Source organism: Kogia breviceps, chromosome 4, assembly GCF_026419965.1.
Source record: "Kogia breviceps isolate mKogBre1 chromosome 4, mKogBre1 haplotype 1, whole genome shotgun sequence".
NCBI lineage: Eukaryota > Metazoa > Chordata > Mammalia > Artiodactyla > Physeteridae > Kogia > Kogia breviceps.
Window position 1 is genome coordinate 118,129,782 of NC_081313.1, and position 22,370 is coordinate 118,152,151.

The window sequence follows — 22,370 nt, forward strand, 5'->3', positions numbered from 1 at the left end:
AAATACAGATGTTAATAACTCTGCTAGCAAAGACTCAGAGGGAAGTAAGGAGTATGGTGGAGAAAACATATATTGCCTTATAGATTGATTTAGGTAAATCAAAACCTTAGGAGACTTGGTAGTAATATGGATGTTACTTGGTAGTAATACGGTAGTAATATGGATGTTCCCTGGTGGCACAGTGGTTAAGACTCCACCTGCCAATGCAGCGGACAAGGGTTCGAGCCCTGGTCCAGAAAGATCCCACATGCCGTGGAGCAACTAAGCCCATGTGCCACAACTACTGAGCTTGTGCTCTAGAGCCCACGAGCCACAACTACTGAAGTCTGCAGGCCTAGAGCCTGTGTTCTGCAACAAGAGAAGCCACCGCAGCGAGAAGCCCATGCACTTTGTGCACCGCAATGAAGAGTAGTCCCTGCTTGCCGTAACTAGAGAAAGCCCGCGCACAGCAACAAAGACCCAACACAGCCAAAAATAAATAAATAAATAAATAAATTTTTAAAAAGTTTAGAGTCACTGCTGATGAGGGCTCAGGAAGAAATGAGGAAAATGTTATTGGAAACTGGAGGAAATGGAATCGTTGGTACATAGTGGCTGAAAACTTAGCTGAATTGTGTCCTGCAGTGGAAATGTGGGAGGAAAGGACTGGTAAGCAATGAACTTGGATATTTAGCTGAGGAGATCTGGGCTGAGGAGGCATGGGTTGAAAGTGCAGCGTGGTTTCTTCTTGCTGCTTATAGTAAAAATGTGAGAAGAATGAAATAGATTGAGGGAAGGACTGTTAAGCAAAAAGGAACCAGAATATGATGATTTGAGAAATTCTCAGCCTATTCAGATTGTAAAAGATGCTAAAATTAGGAAAGTGTGCTCTGGAGAGAAAGCCAAGGATGTCACAGGTGTACACTATTTGTACTAGGCATACACATTGGGATGATACTATAATGAGATGTGATCTTTGAGGACCTTAAATATATTTTTTTATGTGGGATGGATGTGAATCTTTGGGGACCAGAGGGTGGACTGTGGTAGGGAGAATAATGGCCCCACAAAGTATCTATGTCCTACTCTCTGGAACCTGTGAATATCTTATGTTATGTGGCAAGGGGGAATTAAAGTTGCAGATGGAATTAAGGTTGAAAATCAGCTAACCTTATAAGGAGATTACCCTAGATTATCCAGATGGGTCCAGTGTAGTCACAAGAGCCTTTAATAAGAAGTGGAAGTGGGAAACAGAAAAGTCAGTATCAGAGTGATGTTCTGTGAAAAAGACTGAACCAGTCATTACTGAGTTTGAAGATAGAAGGGAGCCACAAATGGAATGCAGATAGCCTCTAGAAGCTAGAAAAGGCAAGAAAATTTATTCTCCCTTAAAGCCTCCAGAAAGGAATATAGTTCTACCTTAACTTTAGCCCAGTTTAACTTCTGACCTCCAGAACGGTAAGATAATTTTGTGTTGTTAAGCCACTAAGTTTATGGTAATTTGTTACAGCAGCTATAGGACATGAATACAAATGGCTACCAACAAAGCCATTTCCAAGCCCATTTTTCTTTTCCTTCCCCTACTCTAGGCCAAAATATTCATATTCCCATAATCTCTTGCAGGTAGGAGTGTCATATAACTCTTATTGCTACTGATGTAAAAGTATAATTGGGAATTGGGCTTAAGGGAAATATTTTTGAAAGGGCTAATCTGAGGTGGCATGTTCCTTAGGACTTTGCCCATTTTCCTTTTTTCTTAACTGGCATGGTACTGATGAGTAAGCCTTGAGTTGAAGCAGCCAACTTGCAACCATGAGATGAATACCATAGAACAAAGGTTATATACTAAGTATGATAAGATGGAAAGCCCCTGAATTTCTTACAGCATTGTCAAGCTGCTGCAACACCTCTATGCTACCTTCTCCCAGGCTTTATGTTGCACTTTATAAATAAACTCTTATGTGATTAAACAACTGTAGTCAGGTTTTCTGTTGATTACAGACAAATGCATTCCGGGCTGACACATCTCTCCTCCTCGCGAGTAAGGTTGATTTACACAGTTGTCTGACTAGGTCCTATGTTGGCTGTTTAAGATGTATGAGATGCTTGTCAGAAAAATAGTTTTACCTTCCCTTAGGTGTTATCAAGGGACAGTACTCTGAGTTACTATGGCTGCCTTTATATCTTTATTCAGTCATTTCTCAATTTGACTAATATAAACATACACAGATAATTGAACTTTCAAAGGAATCTTCCTAGTTGGTAGCAACCCAAAAAGTTGAGTTTTGGAAAATAGAATGAGAAAGTGACCTGATAAGTGCCAGCTATACTATTAACCTTCATCAGTGGTGTCCTTACAAGACGACTGGAAGTTTAGAATACTTGTTTCCCTCTCTGGCAGGGAAGTGGCACAGCCCAAAATTTTACTTAGTAAAATAAATTGACTAAATATGAGTCCTGAAAATATTCATAAGCAGATCAGCAGTCTACATGTTTTGGTAGAATATGCCTGATGGAAGGATCAGAAATTCCTAACAACATTTTCAGTACACAGAGATGTGTGTTTTGAGGCCTCAGTGTGTCAGGAGCCATTACTCCTTTCCTGTCTTACTTTACAAATATTGGCAAAGTGTAGAATTTAAAGGCATCTCCAAAGTCTTCCTACTTATGTCTTTCTTGGACTGATCTGGAATACCTTGAAAAGAGCATTCCTTCTAGTTTATCAGCATAATCATGAAAAATCAATAAAAATCTATCATGATACATGATGGAATTGCCTCAAGAAGTTTTAGAACTCCTTAGCTCCACCCAGAGTGTTTGTGTATGTTTGTAGGTGTGTACATTTGAGTACATACATTTGTGTATGTGTGTGTCTAGGGGAGTAGCGTTAGCAGATGGTAGAGGTGCATCTCTGGTATATATGCAGAGATATATACCAGAGTAACAATGCTTTTCCATAGCTTTTCCACACTGTAAAGATATTTTTCCCTTTAGTGCATAAATGTATGTCATAAAATTGCCATTACTGGGACTTCCCTGGTGACGCAGTGGTTAAGAATCCACCTGCCAATGCAGGGGACATGGGTTCGATCCCTCGTCCAGGAAGATCCCACATGCCACAGAGCAACTAAGCCCATGTGCCACAACTACTGAGCCTGCACTCCAGGGCTTGCGTGATGCAACTACTGAGCTTGTGCTCTAGGGCCTGTATGCTGCAACTACTGAAGCCTGCATGCCTGGAGCCCATGCTCCACAACAAGAGAGAAGCCACCGCGATCAGAAGCCCACACACTGCAACGAAGAGTAGCCCCCACTCGCCACAACTAGAGAAAGCCCGCGCACAGCAATGAAGACCCAGTGCAGCCAAAAAAATAATAAAATTTAAAAATAAAAATTTTCATGGAAAAAAGAAATGTGATTTTTTAAATTAAAAAATAACATTGTCATTACTAACATATCCTAAAATAGATTATATTTGCAAACTGAAGGATGTTTCTCTTTGTAAATTTAACAGTGCCAGCATTATTGGATCTAGAAGATTAGTAGCCCTCTTGGCCTTGAAGGAGCAGCCCATGGGGAGGGAAGTGTAGACCAGACTTTGTCCTTTTTTCCCCAGTGGGCTCAGGAAACAAAGTTGATGTCAGGATGTGTCAGGGCTGGAATTAGGGTGAGGCCAAGTTGTGCAAGTGTAGGGTTGGATCCTGTCTTTATTTAAAATATTAATATTTTGTTCATCATGAATTATTTCATTAAGTTTGACTTTTTAGGAATATTGTATTAAGTATTATCTATCTTTACTACTAAGTTTTGGGGTGACCCATTAATATTGCTTCTGAGACGCTTGCCTTAACCTAGTCCTGGTCCTTTTTGTAGTTTCCATCTTGCCAGTTCAAATGGCCATCATATCAGTAGTTTGGGTAGTCACAGCTGAAATCTGAGTGGTGAGATCTGAATCAAGTCCATCTCCATTCTAAATATGAGCTAGCAGCAGCAACAGTAGAATACAAAGATCCAAGGAGATCTGACAAACTGGAGTCCTGCAGACTGGGAACGGAAGAGTACCTGTATGGCTGTGATTCATCAGGAAAACTGTTTATATGTTTTTCTTCCAGGTGGCATGCAGCAGTGTGAAAAATGTTATCTATTGGGGGATAACATTTGCCACTTCATTGTTGAGAATTTTTGCATCATTCATGAGGGATATTTGTCTCTCTATATTTTTTCATGTTATCCCCTTGTCAGGTTTAGTTTCAGGATTATACTGGTCTCATAAAATGAGTTGACGATTGTTTATTCCACCTCTCTTTTATGAAAGAGGTCGTGTATGGTATTTATTATTTCTTCTTTATGTATTTGATAGAATTTACCAGAAGCCATGTGTGGCTACCATTCTCTTTGTCGGGAAATTTTGAATTGCAAATTGAACTTCTTAAATAGACATGCTGCAATTCCAGTTTTCTATTTCCTCTTGTGTCAGTTGGTAACTTGTGTTTTTTAAACAATTTGTCCATTTTACCCAAGATGTTAATACACTGGCATGAAGTTATTGATAATATTCCTTTATTATCTTTTCAATATATTTAGGATCTGTAGTGGTACCCCTCTTTCCTTCTAGTTATTGGTAAACATGTTTTCTCTCCTTTTGCCTTTATCAGTATTGCAGTGAGTATATAAATTTTATTAATCTTTCTTTTTTTAAACCAACCTTGTCTTTGTTATTTCCCTATTACTTTCTGTTTTCTGGTTCATTGATTTCCACTCATACGTTTTTATTTCTTTTCTTATATTTATATCTCTTCAGGTTTAGTAGTCTATTCTTTTTCTAGTTTCTCTGAAAGCTTAGATCGTTGACTCTTTTCTAATACAGATTAAAATATATAAATATATAATTTAAAGTTATAAATTTCTTTCTATGCATTAATTAAGCTGCATTTCATGAATTTTGATACATTGTGATTTTATTACCATTAAGTTTGAATTTATCTACAGTTTCCCTGTTGATTTCTTCTCTGATCTATTGCTTAACTAGAAGTATTGCTTAATTTCCAAATATCCAGGGATATTATTTTTGATATCCAAAATAATTCTGTTTTGGTCTGAGAACTTACTCTGTACAATTTCAATCCTTTGAAATTTATTGAGTTTTGCTGTTTTGTTGTTGTTATCTAACATATGGGTTATCTTGGTAAGTTTTGCATGTATACTTGAAGGAAATGTGTATTCTAAAGTTGTGGTGTGTAGTGTTCTGTAAATATCAATTAAACCAAATTGCTTTGATAATGTTGTTTAAATATTCTTTATCCTTACCACATTTTCCTACATGTTCTATCAATTACTGAGAGAAAAATATTAATTCTTCAACTACAACTGTGTATTTGTCTGTTTCTTCTTTCAGTTCTAGCATTTTTTAAACCTCATGTATTGTGAAGCTCTGTTGTTAGATGTGCACATCAGTAGGATTATTTTATCTTGTTGAATTGACATTAAGCACTATGAAACATCCCTTTTAGTTTCTAGTAATACTTTAAATCCAATATTAATAGAGTCATCCATATTTCTTATGCTTGGGGTTTGTATAATATATCTATTTTCATCCTTTTGCTTTCATCCTGTCTTTATATTTTAAGTTCATCTTTGGTAAACTACATAGAGTTGGATCTTGCTTTTTTTTCTCCAGTATTATCATTTCTGCCTTGTAATGGGAGAGTGCATTCTATTTATATTTAATATAATTATTTATATAATTGTGTCTATTTAATTTTTTAATTCACACTCTCTGCACTCCTTTGTTTTTTGTTTTCTGTTTTCTTTTGGCTTAATTCTGTATTTTTTGGTATTCCATTTTCTGTCCTAAATTGACTTTTTACCTGTAACATTTTGGGGGGTATTTCCTCTAAGAATAAGAATACACAGCCTTTACATATCATGGTCTACCTTAACTTAGTATTATACTACTTCATCTGCAATGTGAAAAGCTTCCTATTATGTAATTATCATCCTTTTTGCCGTGGCACAGATCAGCTTAAGACACAGGAGAGATATTTAAGAATTCTTATGGTAGAGAATCTCTGTGAATAAAATCGAATTGGAAAATATTTCAGAAAGACCTTAAAATCTACTATGTGGAAGGTATTTCATACTGGAGAGAACTATAATGAGAGTAATCAATATGGAAAAGCCTTCAGCCTGTTTCCAAACTTAAATGTGCACAAGAGAACTCATACTGAAGAGAAATCCTGTGAATTCACTAGCTATGTGACAGCCTTCATTAATCATTCACTTGTTAAGACACACTGGACACAACCCTAACAATGTGAGAAATGTAGAGAACTCTTCAGCTATTCTTTGTATCTTAGGCTCATGTGAAAATTCACACTGGAGAAGAATACTATGAATATATAAAATGTAGGAACGCTTCTGTTCATTCTTCATGCATTGCTGTACATGTAAGAACTCACAGTGGAGATACGCTTTATATTTATATAATGTGAAAAAGCGTTCCATTTCTTTCATCTCTAAGAAAATGTGAAAACTCATTGGGGAAAAATTCTATGAAGGTAAAAAATGTGGAAAAATCTTCAATTGTCCCTCATCCTTTAGTTGCAAATGTGAGAACTCATATTGAAAATATACCCAATGAATGTAAAAGAATGTGAGAAAGTTTTTATTTCTTCTACATCCCTTAAAGTACCTATAAGAACTCAAATTTGAGAGAAGCATTATGAATATAAGGAATGTGGGAAAACCTTCACTTATTCTTCAGAGATTACTCTACAAATGAGAAAACACCAGATATGAGTTCTACACATGTAAGGAATGCACAGTTCCCTTCCTCTTTTAGTAATCACATGAGTAAAAATATTGAAGAGAGGCCCTATAATTGTAAACAATGTAACAAGTCCTTTTATTCACATTTTACTGTACATGTGATAACACAAATTGGAGAGAAACACTGTGAATATATGAAATGCAGGAATGCCTTTGGCTGTTCCTCATCACTTAGGAAACTTGTAAGAACTCACACTGAAAAGAAATCCTATTAGTATTTGAAGTGTAGGACAATCTTAACTTGTATCTAATTCTTTCAAAGCCGTGTGAAAATTCACATTTGAGAGAAACCATATAAGTGTAATAAGTGTGGGAAAGTATAATTCCTAACACTTTAGGGCATATATGAGAACACACACTGAAGAGAGACCATATAAATGTAAAGAATCTGGGAAAACCTTCAGGTCTTTCTCATTCTTTAGTCAGCAAGTGAGAACTCATACTGGGAGATAGGAATTTGAAGGATGTGGAAAATCCTTTAGTTTTCCCTAATACTCCAAAAACATATGAAAACTCACATTGGAGAGAAACCCAATGAATGCAATCAATGTGGGAAAACCTTCAGGTGCATCTCTTCTTTGTTAGGCATAAGGAAAGCAATACCAGAGGAGAAATGTTTTAAATGTTATAAATATGGAATTGCTTTATTAGTGTCTCTCTCATCTTTGAAGCGATCCCCTAGCTCATAATTTATAGTTTTTATTTTCTAATATAAACCTCTATGGTAATAATTTGCTCCCAGTACTCTTTCAGCTATTTCACACAACTTTCAATAAGTATTATTTTCATTGTGGTTCACCTATGTATATTGTCTCATTTCCATTGTGAAATCTCAGACTGAAGTAAAGTGTATTTTTCAATATGCAAGTAAGTGTATTTGAAATTAGCTTTTTTTTGTCTCTAATTAATTTCCACTATATGCAATGCATGTGATCATCGTGATATTGACTTTGGTACTTGTTGGGATTTTCTTTCTGGCCTACTGTGGCAGACCCTGGGATTTGCCTACCTGGTAGCTATTCTACCCTTCTTCCTTACTATGAAAACTTAGAAATTTTCAGGTTATTGACCTTAACTGTTGAGAGATGTATCTTCAGCATTTTTGTGGCTAGTGTAGTATATAACAATTGTTTTGGTTAATAAGTAGTTGATATAAATAAAAAAGGTTCAAAATTATCAAAAAAAGATGGTTTCATCAGACTCAGTAATTTAACCTTTTGTACTTTGCTCCTCCTTTAAGTTGGACACAACAATTCAAGTTGAAAAGAGAGAACTTGGAACCATGAGGGTGAAAGCTAGGGGTAATGAAGGTTGTGCTGGATTATGTTATATGAGGCTTAGAATTACATTTTCTAGAATCCTCTTGCTTTAGTTTAGAATTAGACAAAAGAGGAACCTACATGAGATTTGAAATGCAAAAATGAAGAAGCCATTAATCTCAAAATGATGTGGAAGTAGCAGATTGATGGACAGATCCAGAACTGTTCAGAAGTTCCAAACTTCAAGTTTATCTTCCTGACTACTGTCTTTGCAGAATAACATCAACCCTGAGCCAATCACAAGCACTTCAGTCGCCCAGAGATAGCAGTTTCCACAAACATCTCCATGAGCTCACCCTTCATGGTCCTACTTTGGTGGATAGATGTGCACAGCTGTTTGAATTTCCTTGCAAACTCAAAACTGTCCATTCATACCACTGTTTCAGAATATTGTGTTTAGAGACTTTCTCCAATCCTCTGATTACCTCTTCTCCACATTTGTGAAAGGTCTAATTTCTATAGTGAACACATAGTTCTCCTAATATTTCCAGTGACTCTGTTTTTCCTGAGTCATAAAATGTTGCAGCAAAAGAAAACAAACAAATGAGTAAGTTTGCTCCCCTACTGCAACTGTTGAGTGGCTATACTATCCTTGTGTTGCCTATTTCTAGACTCTCCCAGGAGAGAAATAAGCCCCTTGCTGATTTGTGGGAATTTTATGTTAGTCAAATGGAATGAAATTCCTAAATGATAAACATAGTATTGTTATTAAAACTTTCAATGTAATTCACCATATTAACAAAATAAAGAACATATATATGATCATCTCAATAAATGCATAGAAAGTCTTTGAAAAATTCAAAATGCATTTTGTGAAAACTTTCAACACACTAGAGGATGGGAACATCCTCATTGTGGTTTAAAAAAAAAACTACTAAAATCCTAAAGCTAACATCATACTTACTGGTAAAATATTGAATACTTCCCCATAATATTAGAGACAAAGCCAGAAAGTTCTCACTCCTTCTGTTCAACATTATAATGGAAGATCTAGTCAATGTAAAAAGCTAGGAAAATAAATAAAAGGCACAGATATTTAAAATATTTGTCTTTATTTACAGATGACCTAATTGTATATGTTGAAAATCCTAAAGAACCTACAAGAAAACTACTAGGACTAATGAGTAGATTTAGCAAGGTTGCAGAATATAAGACTAATATATAAAAATAAATAATGTTTCTATATAATCGCAAGTAACAAATGGAAAATAAAAGTTTAAAGCTACCATTTACAATAGCATCAAAAAGATACATGAGGAATAGATTTAACTAAAGATGTGCAAGACTTCCACACTGAAAATTACAAAACATTGCAAACAGAAATTGAGAAGATTTAAATAAATGGAGAAATATACCACGTTCATGAATTGAAGACTCAAAACTTTTAAGATGTTCACAATTACCAAAATGATCTCTAGAGAAATGGAACTCCAATAAAAATCCAAGTAGGCTGTTTTGTGGAAATTGGCAAGTGACAAGCAAATATATATATATATATATTTCAAGACATCTTGTATAGTTGCAATAATCAAGACAGTGAAGTATTGGCAAAAGGATCAACAAATAAACTAAATAAAGAGAAAATAATCAAGTTTTTTCTTTTTAGTATCATTACATATTTATGGAATCTATGGAATTAACTTGTTTTAATCAAGTATACATTTTTGGCCCATTTTTGCAAGTAACTTATCACAACTTGGCCAGCAGGAGACTCCTCAAACTGGCTCCTGTGGACTTTTGACCCAACCTATGATTTTGAAAGCGTCCTTGCTTTCTGGAAATAGCAAGAGGTCACAAAATTATTCTATATTCTGCTGATCCAGACATGTATCCAACTATTCTTACAAAGAGCTTTGGTTTTTTTTCCCATTGAATAAAGGTGTTAGAGAATAAAATCTTGGGATCCTGGAAAGTTGGAAGATTGGGTACAAGGAGTAATGGATTAGAAGCATGATGAATATATGGGAGTAAACACAAAGTGTGAAGACCTATATGTGATAAGTATATGTTAATAAGTTAATGGCCACCAGAGGGCATTCCACCAAGAAAGAGTCACTAAACATTGGAATAGACTAAGTATTGATTTTTTGACATCAGACAGACTCTTTCATCAGCCAGACCACTGCTGGCATGATGAGCAGATGAACAAAGAGACCACAGTGGCAAAGATAAAAGCTATTCAAGTACCTCACTTACCAACGTTGATTTAGGTGCTTCCACATCCAAATTTCCAATATGCCAGCAAGAGAGACAAACACTAAGCCCTTTACTTTATATGGCAGGAATGGCTTCAGTTAACATTGCTCTCAATGACCTGCTTGGGGAATTTGTTCTTCCCTTTTCTGAAACTCTGGGCTCTGCAGAGTTAGAAGTCCTTGTCCTTAAAGGGAAACATTTTTACCAGGGGATATAGCATGATTCCCTCTATACTATAAGCTAAAGCTATATCCTCAATCCTTTCGGTTCCATATGACCAGGGTCCAGCAGACAAGAGAGGAGCCACCAACTTGACAGGGGAAACTGACCCTGATCATCAGGAGGAAGTAGGGCTGCTATGACACACAGGGTTCAAGGAAAAATATGTTTGGCACATAGTTGACCCACTTGAGTGCCTCCTGGTACACACTAGCCCAGTTATTTTGGTAATTGGATATATGCAACAATCCCATATTGAAGGAGCTTGATGACAGGGACTCATATCTCTTGGGGATGAACGTCTGGATTATACCACCCGATAAACCACCGAGACCAGCAGACATGCTAGTAAAGGTGAAAATAAACCTAGAATGGATAGTAGAGAAGGGAGACAATGATTATCAGTTCTAACCCTGAAACCAGTTTCAGTGGTAGAGACTATAGGTTATCCCATTAAACTTTCTCTTCTAAGTTTCCCCCAGGAAGAGAAGACCAGCAGAACCATGAAGGAGCTGCTCCCTGAATATGTGTGAAGAAAAGGATCAGAGAGGCACAGAAGGTGGACTATAAGGACATGGACATGAACCACTCAAATTCCCTTTCCATGGAAGTCTTGATTCTGGGAATGCCAGGAGTGTTATCAGTAGGCACCCTTCAGCTGTCACACCCTTTTCAGGGCAGGCCACATCCAATGACTGATCAAGGTGGAAATATAAAGACCTAGCCATTTCAGCTAGCTCAGCACAACTCTAAAGGGACATTTTAGCTTCAGAGTTCCCCACTTCTCTCTCTGCTGAATCCTGCCTCTGTCACCTCTTCCCCATGGATGTTAATCTCAAAGAACTCCCTAGCAAATACCCTACTTTAACTCAATCTCAGAGTCTGCTTCTTAGAGATCCCAACTCAGTAACACAGCTCCTGGCTTGCTATTGGACCACAGTAGAGACTGAACCCCTGACTGTGGGACATAAAGTGAACATGTGATCTGAGGTGTCTGTAATTTACCTGATTTATCAAACCATAAAATTGTAGCATGTGTAGCAGCCCTCCATCTTCAAGTGGAAGTAGTAATACAAGATCATACATGAGCAGGTCTGGAGAGCATAAATATGTTTCATAAGTGGACGGTTTATACTGGCAATACACCTACTGCTCCTGCATTACCACCTCTCTTTCAACCTACATCTATGGCCTTATTGGTAATTGGATATATGCAACAATCCCATATTGAAAGAAAGGGCTTGATGACAAGGGCTCATATCTATTGGGGATGAACGTCTGGATTATACCACCAGATAAGCCACGAAAACCAGCAGACATGCTAGTGAAGGTGAAAATAAACCTAGAATGGATAGTAGAGAAGGGAATGATCAGCTCATTTCCTGTGATCAGATCACTAAAGAGGGAAAATTTGAGCCTAATTTTAAAATATTTCCTCACAGAAATCTGACACAAACCATAAGGAGACTAGTAACGTATTACATCCCCCAGGACTGGCTCAGAAGGGCAGAAGAGAAAGGAACTCCTCATGCTAGGAAAGACCGTTCTGGGGTTTTGTTTGTTTGTTTGTTTTTTAATTGAAGTATAGTTGACTTACAATATCATTTTACTTTCAGAAGTACAACATAGTGATTCAATATTTTTATAGATTATACTCCATATAAAGTTATTATAAAGTATTGGCTAAATTTCCTCTACTGTACATTATATCTTTGTATCTTATTTATCTTATACTTAGTAGTTTGTACTATTTAATCCCCTTCACCTATCTTGCCCCTCTTCCCTTGATAGGAAAGAACCTTGAGTGGTACATCTGACTGTTCTCTTTTCTTGGAAAGAAAGATGGCCCCAGGTATGTATTTGCATTTGTATTAGTTTTCTAGGGCTGCCATAACAGAGTACCACAAACTGGGTGGCTTAAATAATAGAAATTCATTGTCTCACAGTTTTTGAGGCTGGAGGTCTGAAATCAAGGTGTTAGTAGGGTGGGTTCTTTGTGAAGGCTGAGAGGGAGAATCTGCTCCATTTCTGTTTCCTTGGATGTGGATGCCATCTTCTCCCTATCTTCTCCTTCTTTGCATATGGTCTTCTATGCGTGTCTGTCTCTGTGTTTAAATTTCCCCTTTTTATAAGGACATCAACTATCCTGGATTAGGACCCATCCTAATGACCTTGTTTTAACTTGATTACCTCTGTTAAGACCCTATCTCCAAATGAAGTTACATTCTGAGGTACTGGGGTTTAAGATGCCGATATATCTTTTTATAAGATAATTCAGTCCATAACAGCATTTATTCATGAGTGGTGGCTAATGGTTTGGCCTATATGCCATGGGATAAAAGGGAATAAGATTAGAGGGTTGGTAACAAGAAAGTCTGGGTATCATCTCTTGCTCTGAGCCTCTTCCAAGTTGTTAATGTAATACTGACTTTCCCTCATTACATAACCCATTTTTCATTCCTTTACCAATAGCTACTATTTTTTCTTCTTTCCATTTTATCCCAAACTTTTCTACCTTTGGAAGGGACATTAGGTTCAGCCACTATGCTGGTGTAGATTGCAGACCGTAATACTACTCTAGCAAGTGCTTCCTCCTCTGTCCAGTCTGTTCCCAATAGAGTAAGGTACATAGATGCAGAACTAGTGGGCTATCTTTACCACCAGGCAATATAGTGGCATTTGCTGTTAATCCCAATTTTGCCAGATGGTGTGAAGGTACATCCTGCCCCATTAGGCCCTTGGGAATTCTGACATAAGGTTAAAAACATAGTTATAGTTCCTTGCTTAGGAATCCATTCATGTTTCCTGTGCTTGTAATTGCAGCCCTGGTCCTATGACCAACACAACAAGTAGGAGGAAAAAAAAAGATGAGGTTATACGAAGAAGAAAGTATACCAGCACCTTCCCCAACCCTTCTGCCCCAGATCCACCAGGAAAACAAGAGAAATCTATTCCGTGAGGACACTCCTTTAGCCCCCCTCATGTTGAGTGTGAGCACATTCTCATGAATGTGTGTAAACCAGCCCTTCGTGCTTTTATCTCCCCCTGTTTTAGACAATCAATGTTTTAATTGCCTGTTCCAATTATCTATCAGAATATTACTCTGAGGAGGATATCTCTCTGCCCATTGTTGGACATTATGGGCTGTAAAGTGAGGTCATTGGCCTGAACAAATGATAGTCAGCTATACAAATTGGTACAATATCTTCTCTTCCAATTCTCTCACAATATTCTGAGCATTTGCATTAAACACCAGGTAAGCGAAGTCCAGACCAGAATCAGTGTCTATTCCTATCATGACCCATTTGTAGCCCCATAGGGCTACCAGTAACAGCCAGCTGTGTTCAAGGGCTTTGCCACCAGGAAGTTGGTCACACATCTATCTGCAGTCTCTGTGTATTTTGTTGGCAGATAAAACAGTTCTTACTGGCATTTTGTGCCTCAGAGGGTACAAGAGGAATATGTTTAGATTCAGCCCGTCTCTGCATGCTGCAAACCCTCAACTTCATGGACCCAGTTGGTCACCTCGAGCAAACACACAGGTATATCTTCTTGTCGACTCCAATCATTTTGGCCACTGTGCATGAGTCAGTAAAAAGCCAAACATAGTGGTTTTTTTCCACTGTTCAATCCTTCCATCACTGCTGAGTAAACAGCACGTAATTCAGCCCACCAAGCTGATTTGTTTTTACCTCCTTCCATCAGAGTGATGGCCTTCCAAACAGGATGTTGTCCATTCACCTTGGAATCTACAAACCAAGCAGCTCTGTCAGCCAGGCAAGGGCTCTTTATAGGGTTTTATGGGAAGTGCTTGTGTCTTCTTTTACTCCACGGGAGTAAACACCCCTCAAGTGGAAATCCTCTTGTCCAAAGTCCCAGTAGTCATCTCTGGGAAGCACTCACAGGCTCTAGCCATAAGCCCTAGTATATGCCCCACATAGGGCTATTGCACAGAGAATTTGTCCCCACCAGCACTCCAGCTTCTATTCTACACTGTATGGCTCAGGCAATCTTACTGGTTCCCATTTAGCATGTCCAATTAATATTGCTTGAAAGGTGGATTTACATACCTCCTGTTTGATAATACTAGGTAGGGGAAATGTTCTGCAGTCAGATTCAGTGTCCATCTCCCAAATACAATCTGGTAAAAAAGACACAAGCACTTCACATAAAGCCTGTTCATTTTTTTTTTAACATCTTTATTGGAGGATAACTGCTTTACAATAGTGTGTTAGTTTCTGCTTTATAACAAAGTGAATCAGTTATACATATACATATATCCCCATATCTCTTCCCTCTTGCGTCTCCCTCCCTACCACCCTCCCTATCCCACCCCTCTAGGTGGTCACAAAGCACACAGCTGATCTCCCTGTGCTATGCGGCTGCTTCCCACTAGCTATCTATTTTATGTTTGGTAGTGTATGTATGTCCATGCCATTCTCTCACTTTGTCACAGCTTACCCTTCCCCCTCCCCATATCCTCAAGTCCATTCTCTAGTAAGTTCAAACATACCGATTCTCCTACAAACTTTTACTGTAATTCCAACAACTCATATGTTCCTAACTGTAGCCTCTATTAGGACTTCATCCACAGGTTTGGTTTTTTTTTAAATAGAACTTTATTGGAGTATAATTGCTTCACAATACCGTGTTAGTTTCTGTTGCACAACAAAGTGAATCAGCCATATGCATACACATGTCCCCGTATCCCCTCCCTCTTGAAACTCCCTCCCATCCTCCCTATCCCACCCCTCTAGGTCATCACAAAGCACCAAGCCGATCTCCCTGTGCTATGGTGCTGCTTCTCACTAGCCAACTATTTTACAGTTGGTAGTGTATAGCATCCACAGGTTTTGATTTTACAATACTAGGTAGGCGAAGTGTTCCCTCGCCCTTCATAATATGCATTCCCATAAAACATTCAGGAAAAGTTGACACACTTCTTTTTAAAAAATTTATATATATATATATATATATATATATATATTTTTTTTTTTTTTTTTTTTTTTTTTTTTTTTTGCGGTATGCGGGCCTCTCACTGCTGTGGCCTCTCCCGTTGTGGAGCACAGGCTCCGGACGCGCAGGCCTAGCAGCCATGGCTCACGGGCTTAGTTGCTCCGCGGCATGTGGGATCTTCCCGGACCAGGGCACGAACCCGTGTCTCCTGCATCGGCAGGCGGATTCTCAACCACTGCGCCACCAGGGAAGCCCAAAAAATTTATATATTTTTAATTTTATTTTTGGCTGCATTGGGCCTTCGTTGCTGCGCGTGGGCTTTTCTCTAGTTGCAGGGAGTGGGGGCTACTCTTTGTTGCGGTGCGCAGGTTTCTCACTGCGCTGGCTTCTCGTTGAGGAGCAGGGGTTCTGGGTGCACAGGCTTCATTACTTGTGCATCGCTGGCTTCAGAGCGCAGGCTCAGTAGTTGTGGTGCACGGGCCTAGTTGCTCCGCGGCATGTGGGATTTTCCCTGACCAGGGCTTGAACCCGTGTCCCCTGCATTGGCAGGCAGATTCTTAACCACTGCTCCACCAAGGAAGCCCCACACTTCTTTACATAATTTGAACTTTCATAATCCTATCAACCATTACCTTTTTTAGGTAATCTTAATCTAATCTAATCTTAATCTAATTGGATTTCACCAATGGGCTTTGGTACCACAGCTGAGTCCTGGAAACTTCTCCAGCCCATGACCATTTTATCCACTCCAGTGCAAAAGTCTTTGGCTACCCAGTGAGGGGTTGAGCCAAGTGACCCTGGCCCTTTTTTCAATCTTTACCTTATAAATCTGCCTGCCCATTTTCCCATGCAATTTCCAGTCAGGTTTCTCATTGTAATGTCTGCCTTCTGACTTTTAAAATTTCTCCAAACAGGGGTAAATAGAGTGGACTTGTTTGGTATCCTTTAATGTTGAGAGATCAAAGGCGGGGGCGGGTTCCTTTGGCCCACCCAACCTTAGGTAGTGCTGTATTAAAACTTTGTTTTAACCCAATCAATGTCCATTTTATTCACTCCATTTTTTAAATAACCATCTAAGGATTTCTACTCTTCTGGAATGAGTCCTGTGACTCCCCTTTTTCTTTTCTCTTTGTTTTGCTCCTATTGATATTCATTCATCTTATCTCTTTTTAAAAAATATTTTTTTATTTACCTATTATTTATTTATTAAGTTATTTGGCCTCTCCAGGTCTTAGTTGCAGCAGGTGGGATCTTCGTTGTGGCATATGGGATCTAGTTCCCTGACCAGGGATCGGACCCGGGCACCCTGCATTCGGAGCGCGGGGTCTTAACCAGTGGATCAACAGGGAAGTCCCTCATCTTATTCCTTAATAACTGTTTAAAAATGTCTACCTCCTTGTGAGTCCTGTGACTGCCTCCTTGGCCTCTTCCCATTCTCTAGTTAATTAACTTAATGTTTTTATTAGCATCTGTAAGACCCAGTGAGGGGAAGCTAAGATAGCAAATTTGATGTTTCCTGAACCTTTTTTAAAAATTTATTTATTTTATTTATTTTTGGCTGCGTTGGGTCTTTGTTGCTGTGCACGGACTCTAGTTGTGGCGTGTCGGGGCTACTCTTCGTCGGGGTGCCCGGGCTTCTCATTGCGGTGGCTTCTTTTGTTGCGGAGCACGGGCTCTAGGCGTGTGGACTTCAGTAGTTGTGGCTCATGGGCTCTACAGCCCAGGCTCAGTAGTTGTGGTGCACAGGCTTAGTTGCTCCGCGGCATGTGGGATCTTCCCGGACCAGGGCTCGAACCTGTGTCCCCTGCATTAGCAGGCAGATTCTTAACCACTGCACCACCAGGAAAGCCCTGAACGCTTTTTTGATTTGGCAACAATAGGATTATATGGGATGCCCATGTGAAGGGGCCCCTTTAACCTCAGAATTTACCATGACCTGGATAACAGGTATATTCAGCGGGTGAGTATCCTACTCATCATAAAGCCAGTACCACGTGGTTTGCATATGAAGCATATCAGCTATTTCATATGAAGTTTTCCACTTGGCATTCATACGGGAAGACAAACACTGCAGGGTAAACAGACCTTGAAGTGGTGATGGCTTTCTCCAGTTGCGGCAAGCGGGGGCCACTCTTCATTGCGGTACGCGGGCCTCTCACTGTTGCAGCCTCTCCCGTTGCGGAGCACAGGCTCCGGAAGCACAGGCTCAGAGGCCATGGCTCACGGGCCCAGCCGCTCCGCAGCATGTGGGATCTTCCCGGACTGGGGCACAGACCCGTGTCCCCTGCATCAGCAGGCGGACTCTCAACCACTGCGCCAACAGGGAAGTGTTTAGATATGTCAGATCACATACCAGAGTCTGTTAGAAGGGGAAGATGACCCTCTTTAAGGAAGGGCAATGCCACTGCAGCTAAAGACTCTAAGTGTTCCTTCTATCCTTTCCTAAAGAGATCTGCAGCTGTTTGCCTGGGTAACTGCACTTGGGAAAGTGGATTATCCAGACTTCTCAAGGAAGGTGAAATATAGTTCCTGAGCAGACTCTGATAAGAGGTGACTTAAAACACCATAATGGTCCTTCAGTTGTAATGCAGGCTTATAGAGATGAAGAGATGAATGGAATTTAGGCCCAAATCCATCTCAAAGTGGGTCCAAAGTGTCCACAGACCTACCATGTGATTATTTCCTAGGTCCCTGAGTGTAAAATTGGGATAGATATACTCATCAGCTGGAAGAAGCCTGTGCAGAAAAGAGTTAATGTAGCAGGCTTAATACTTTATCCTTGCAAGGCCCTGCTTGCAAGGTTGGCCCTTGGCTGTTATCTGGAAACTTGGATTTGGGGAGCATTTCCACTGTCCCTTACCACCGGCTTTTTTGGCATTCTGAACTCACAGATCCTAATCGCCTAGATCTGACTCTAAGGGAAAATCTGATACTATCTTCTAAGCACCATTTCAGTTATAGCATTAGCTGTGCTAAACTGAAAGCAGCCACAGGCTCAATACAGGGAACACAGATGCTGTACCTGTTGCAGATTTAGGAAACCCCTTTGTGGGGCCCTAAACAGAGAAAACACGGATGCTGGCTGGACCATCTGGACCACTTACAGATGCCCACAGGAAAGGCTTATTTTCTGATGGGGCCATCTGTAATTGAGGTGCTGACTGGCTCTATATTTCTGATAGAGATATACAGAGACTGGTTGCATTTCTAACTTGTGAGTACTGTGGAAAGCTGCAAGTTGGGGGAAGGCACATCACAGCAACTATGACCCCTCCACCCACTCCTGACAGATCAGACTCTGGACCCCCAATGGGGTAGGTTCCACTGCTATTGACTTGTGTTCAGATTTCTAGATTGGTTGCAATTTGCATCAATGAACTGATAGTGTGACTCTATTTCCCTCACCTTTTACCTAGTACACACATCTTATTAAGGCAATTTGACTGTTAAATGCAACTATCCCCAGAAAAAGATTGATCTGTGTAAATCCATTTTGAAAACCTTTGAAAATTCAGGATATCGTCATGATAAATTCCTTAACATGATATGACTTTATGGTAAAAATTACATAAAAAATTCTTTCTGTGAAAATGCTTTTGTCTTGCATACGACCCTTTCGGACAAAACATCTGTGTAAGAGTAGAGGATGACTAAAAAAATATAAAGTTATAACTGCTGAATGGGACACATTGATTTTTTAACAATGAAGAAAACACAGCCCAGGGAGGCACAGAGAGTGGGGAGGACATTAACGATGTTTGTTTTTCAGAACTCTTCCTGGAAGCTTCCCTCTCTTCTTGAAGGAAAACTCCCCATGCTGCTTTTCCAAGCTGCTATGAGCATTCTGAATTCAAATGGACTGCTGAGCCCACAATCACACCTGACAGTTCTGACTATGAGGCAGCAGAGAATGGCTCCAGCTCCTGCACTTTCCATGCAGAACACTTCCAGATGCTGTCCACACCTGTGAGGTGGATAAAGTGATGTCATGCACAAGCAAAACTATTTGGAACCGACTGCCTCGGGAAGCCCCTTTGAAACCAAAAACTGAACTGAATTATTTGGACTGAACTGAGAATCCTGGAGCAGGAGGCCCCATGGTTAGAGGCCATCTTGAAGTCTCTGTTAACCAGCACTGCCTAACTAATGTATGTCCTGCTTGGGGTGCCCTAACAATGTAAACTCTCTGTTTCCAGAGGTACTACATGTGCCCTCTGGGACTGTATTTCTTTCATGTGTACCCTGCTATCATGACACTGCCTCAGCCCTACAAGACATTTGTGTCAGCTTCAACTTCCTAGCCAGAGTTGTGCTGTGCCTGACTTGATGCCTTGGGCCAGGTGAAAAGGTTACAACAAAAATGTAAGCAGGAAGATACCTGGCTTTCTAAGGTAGGCCTTTACTGTTAGTGGGATTTGTTTAACTGGCCAAATCTAGGAACCATGGAGGGCATAACTGAGGCCAATATTGTATGTTGGTCTCACCCTGCTACATGGGGTCCTACTGATGATAATCTTGTTGAAAAGACACCTTGGCCAAGGGCCAAGGGGATGGACTGTGCAGGAAAGAGTTACCATAGGCCTGAGACTCCTATCCTTAGAAAGGCTTGCTTGCAAGGTTGGCCCTTTGTTGGCATCTGGGACTTGGATTTGGAGACTGTCCCCCGCATTTCATAACTGATAAAGGTCATTTACTGTGCCTAAACTGTATACACAAACAATGTAGTTTATGCTAGTCAGGGGATGCCCATGTGTCCAGCACCCAATAAAACTCCTGGATTTCAGGTAAGCTTCGCTGGTAGACAACATTTCATACATGTTGTTTCAATCTGATGCTAGAAGAATGAAGCACATTCTGTGTGAATCCAAGGGAGGAGGACTCTTAGAAATTTCTATCTACTTTCCTCCAAATTTTGTCCAATGCACCTTTTCCCTTTGCTGATTTTTCTTTGTATCCTTCTACTGTATCATTTTACGTACTCACAGTCATGAGTATGACTATGTGCTGAGTCTCATGAGTCTTTCTAGCAAATCACCAAACCTGGGGATGGTCTTAGAAACCTTCAATGTCAAACCCTTTCATTTGTTCCCTGACTGGTAGGGTAAGAAACATAGTGGAAAACCTGAAATTTCCCTTTCCCCAGCCAAGATAGTAAATAAGTAACACTGCATCCTAATTTCAGAGATTAGCACTACATTCTAAAAGTTAAAGTATGCAGAAGTGATAGTCTCCTCATATCATTTAATTCACCTGTTCACCCCCTGCAAAAACTGGATGGATCATAGTGATGACAATGGACTGCAATTTGCTTAATCAACTGGCAGCTCCAATTACAGCTGCCATACCAGTGGTTATCTTTACTGGAGTAGATTAGTATAACCTTTAGCACTTGGTAGGTGGCTATTTTTCTGGTGAATGCATTCATCTTAAACTCCACCAGTGAATAAAATCAAAAGCAGTTCATCTTCTCATAACAGGGCAGCAAAATATATTCACTGTCTTGCCCCAGAGCTATGTTAACTCTTTCCCTTCCTTTTGTAACATACTCCACAAAGACCTCAACATTGAACATTCTGCAGAACATAATGTTAGACTACAATATTGATGACATCATGCTAATTGGGCCTAATGAGCAGTAAATGAAAAGGACACTAGATGGCCTAGCAGGACACATGCATGTCAAAGAGTAAAAGATTAGCCCCATGAAAATTCAGGGACCTGCCCCATCAGTGATGATTCTAGAGGTCTGGGACATGCCAGGAAATCCACCCCCCAAGGTAAAATACAAGTTATCTCTTGCATCTCTTACCACGAAAAGAGAGGCACTGTCTTTGGGGAACTCTCTGGATTTTAGAGGCAGCATATACCATATTTGGAACTCAAAATGCTGCCAGGTTTGAGCAGGGCCTGGAGTAAGAAAAAGATACATAGCAGGTTGAAACTATAATACTAGCCAATCTGATGTGATCTAGTCAATCTGATGTTGCTAAAAATGGCAGTAGTGGATAAGAATGCTGTGTGGAGTTTCCAGCAAGCCACAGTAGGATGATTATAGTGCAAATCTTATAGTGCAGATCCATGCCTTCTATAGCAGATAACTTCTGTGTCCTTATAAGTAGATGCTGTCATGCTCCTGAGCCCTAGTATAGACTAAGTGGCTGACTATGGTACATTAAATGATCATCATGTCATTAGAGCTGCTTACCGTGGGCTTGGTATAATCTGAGCCACTAAACCATAAGGTTTTTTTCTTTTTGTTTTTTTTTTTTAAGAACTGATTTTATTTGGGTAACTGACTAAAGGAGTCTCATTTGTAACCAAGATGGAATTCACAGTATGTTGTTTATATTCACACTTAAAAAATATATCTCTATGTGCAGGAATTTGCAAATTGATATAAACATACATTACTTCCAAGTACATTTCTCCCCTCTTCCTGGAGGAAAAAGAATAGAGCCATCCAGGGCTTCCCTGGTGGCGCAGTGGTTGAGAATCCGCCTGCCGATGGAGGGGACATGGGTTCGTGCCCCGGTCCGGGAAGATCCCACATGCCGCGGAGCGGCTGGGCCCGTGAGCCATGGCCGCTGAGCCTGCGCGTCTGGAGCCTGTGCTCCGCAACGGGAGAGGCCACAACAGTGAGAGGCCCGTGTACCGCAAAAAAAAATAAATAAATAAAATAAAATAAAAATAAAAAACAAAGGAAGAAAGAAAGGCGCTGTGAGTAGTACCAAAAATACAAGGAAGAAATAATTCCAATCTTATACAAACACTACCATAGAATAGAAAAAAAGGGAGAACACGCCCTTAAAATGTTTTGCATAACCCTGATATCAAGAAAGGAAAATTAAAAGCCAATATCACTCACTGACATAA

General features: G+C 39.7%; 2 protein-coding genes across 3 annotated transcripts in view; both read left to right on the forward strand.

Annotated features, from left to right (window-relative positions):
- PCDHB15 (protocadherin beta 15) overlaps positions 1–1,957 on the forward strand; it is a 6,147-nt gene extending 4,190 nt beyond the window's left edge. The window contains exon 1 of the mRNA XM_067031800.1: positions 1–1,957. This exon is cut by the window's left edge and continues 4,190 nt beyond it. The gene's annotated coding sequence lies outside the window, so the exon portion shown is untranslated.
- Positions 1–20,453, forward strand: part of LOC131755738 (protocadherin beta-4-like) — a 126,210-nt gene extending 105,757 nt beyond the window's left edge. Inside the window, exons 3-4 of one of the 2 annotated variants that reach the window (XM_067031817.1) lie at positions 12,333–12,393; positions 19,267–20,453. In XM_067031817.1, the coding sequence (XP_066887918.1) occupies positions 12,333–12,358 (26 nt within the window). In that variant the 3' untranslated portion in view covers positions 12,359–12,393; positions 19,267–20,453. The remainder of the gene's footprint in view (positions 1–12,332; positions 12,394–19,266) is intronic. The other variant, XM_059062379.2, reaches the window with a different exon arrangement.
- The last annotated feature ends 1,917 nt before the right edge of the window (positions 20,454–22,370 follow it).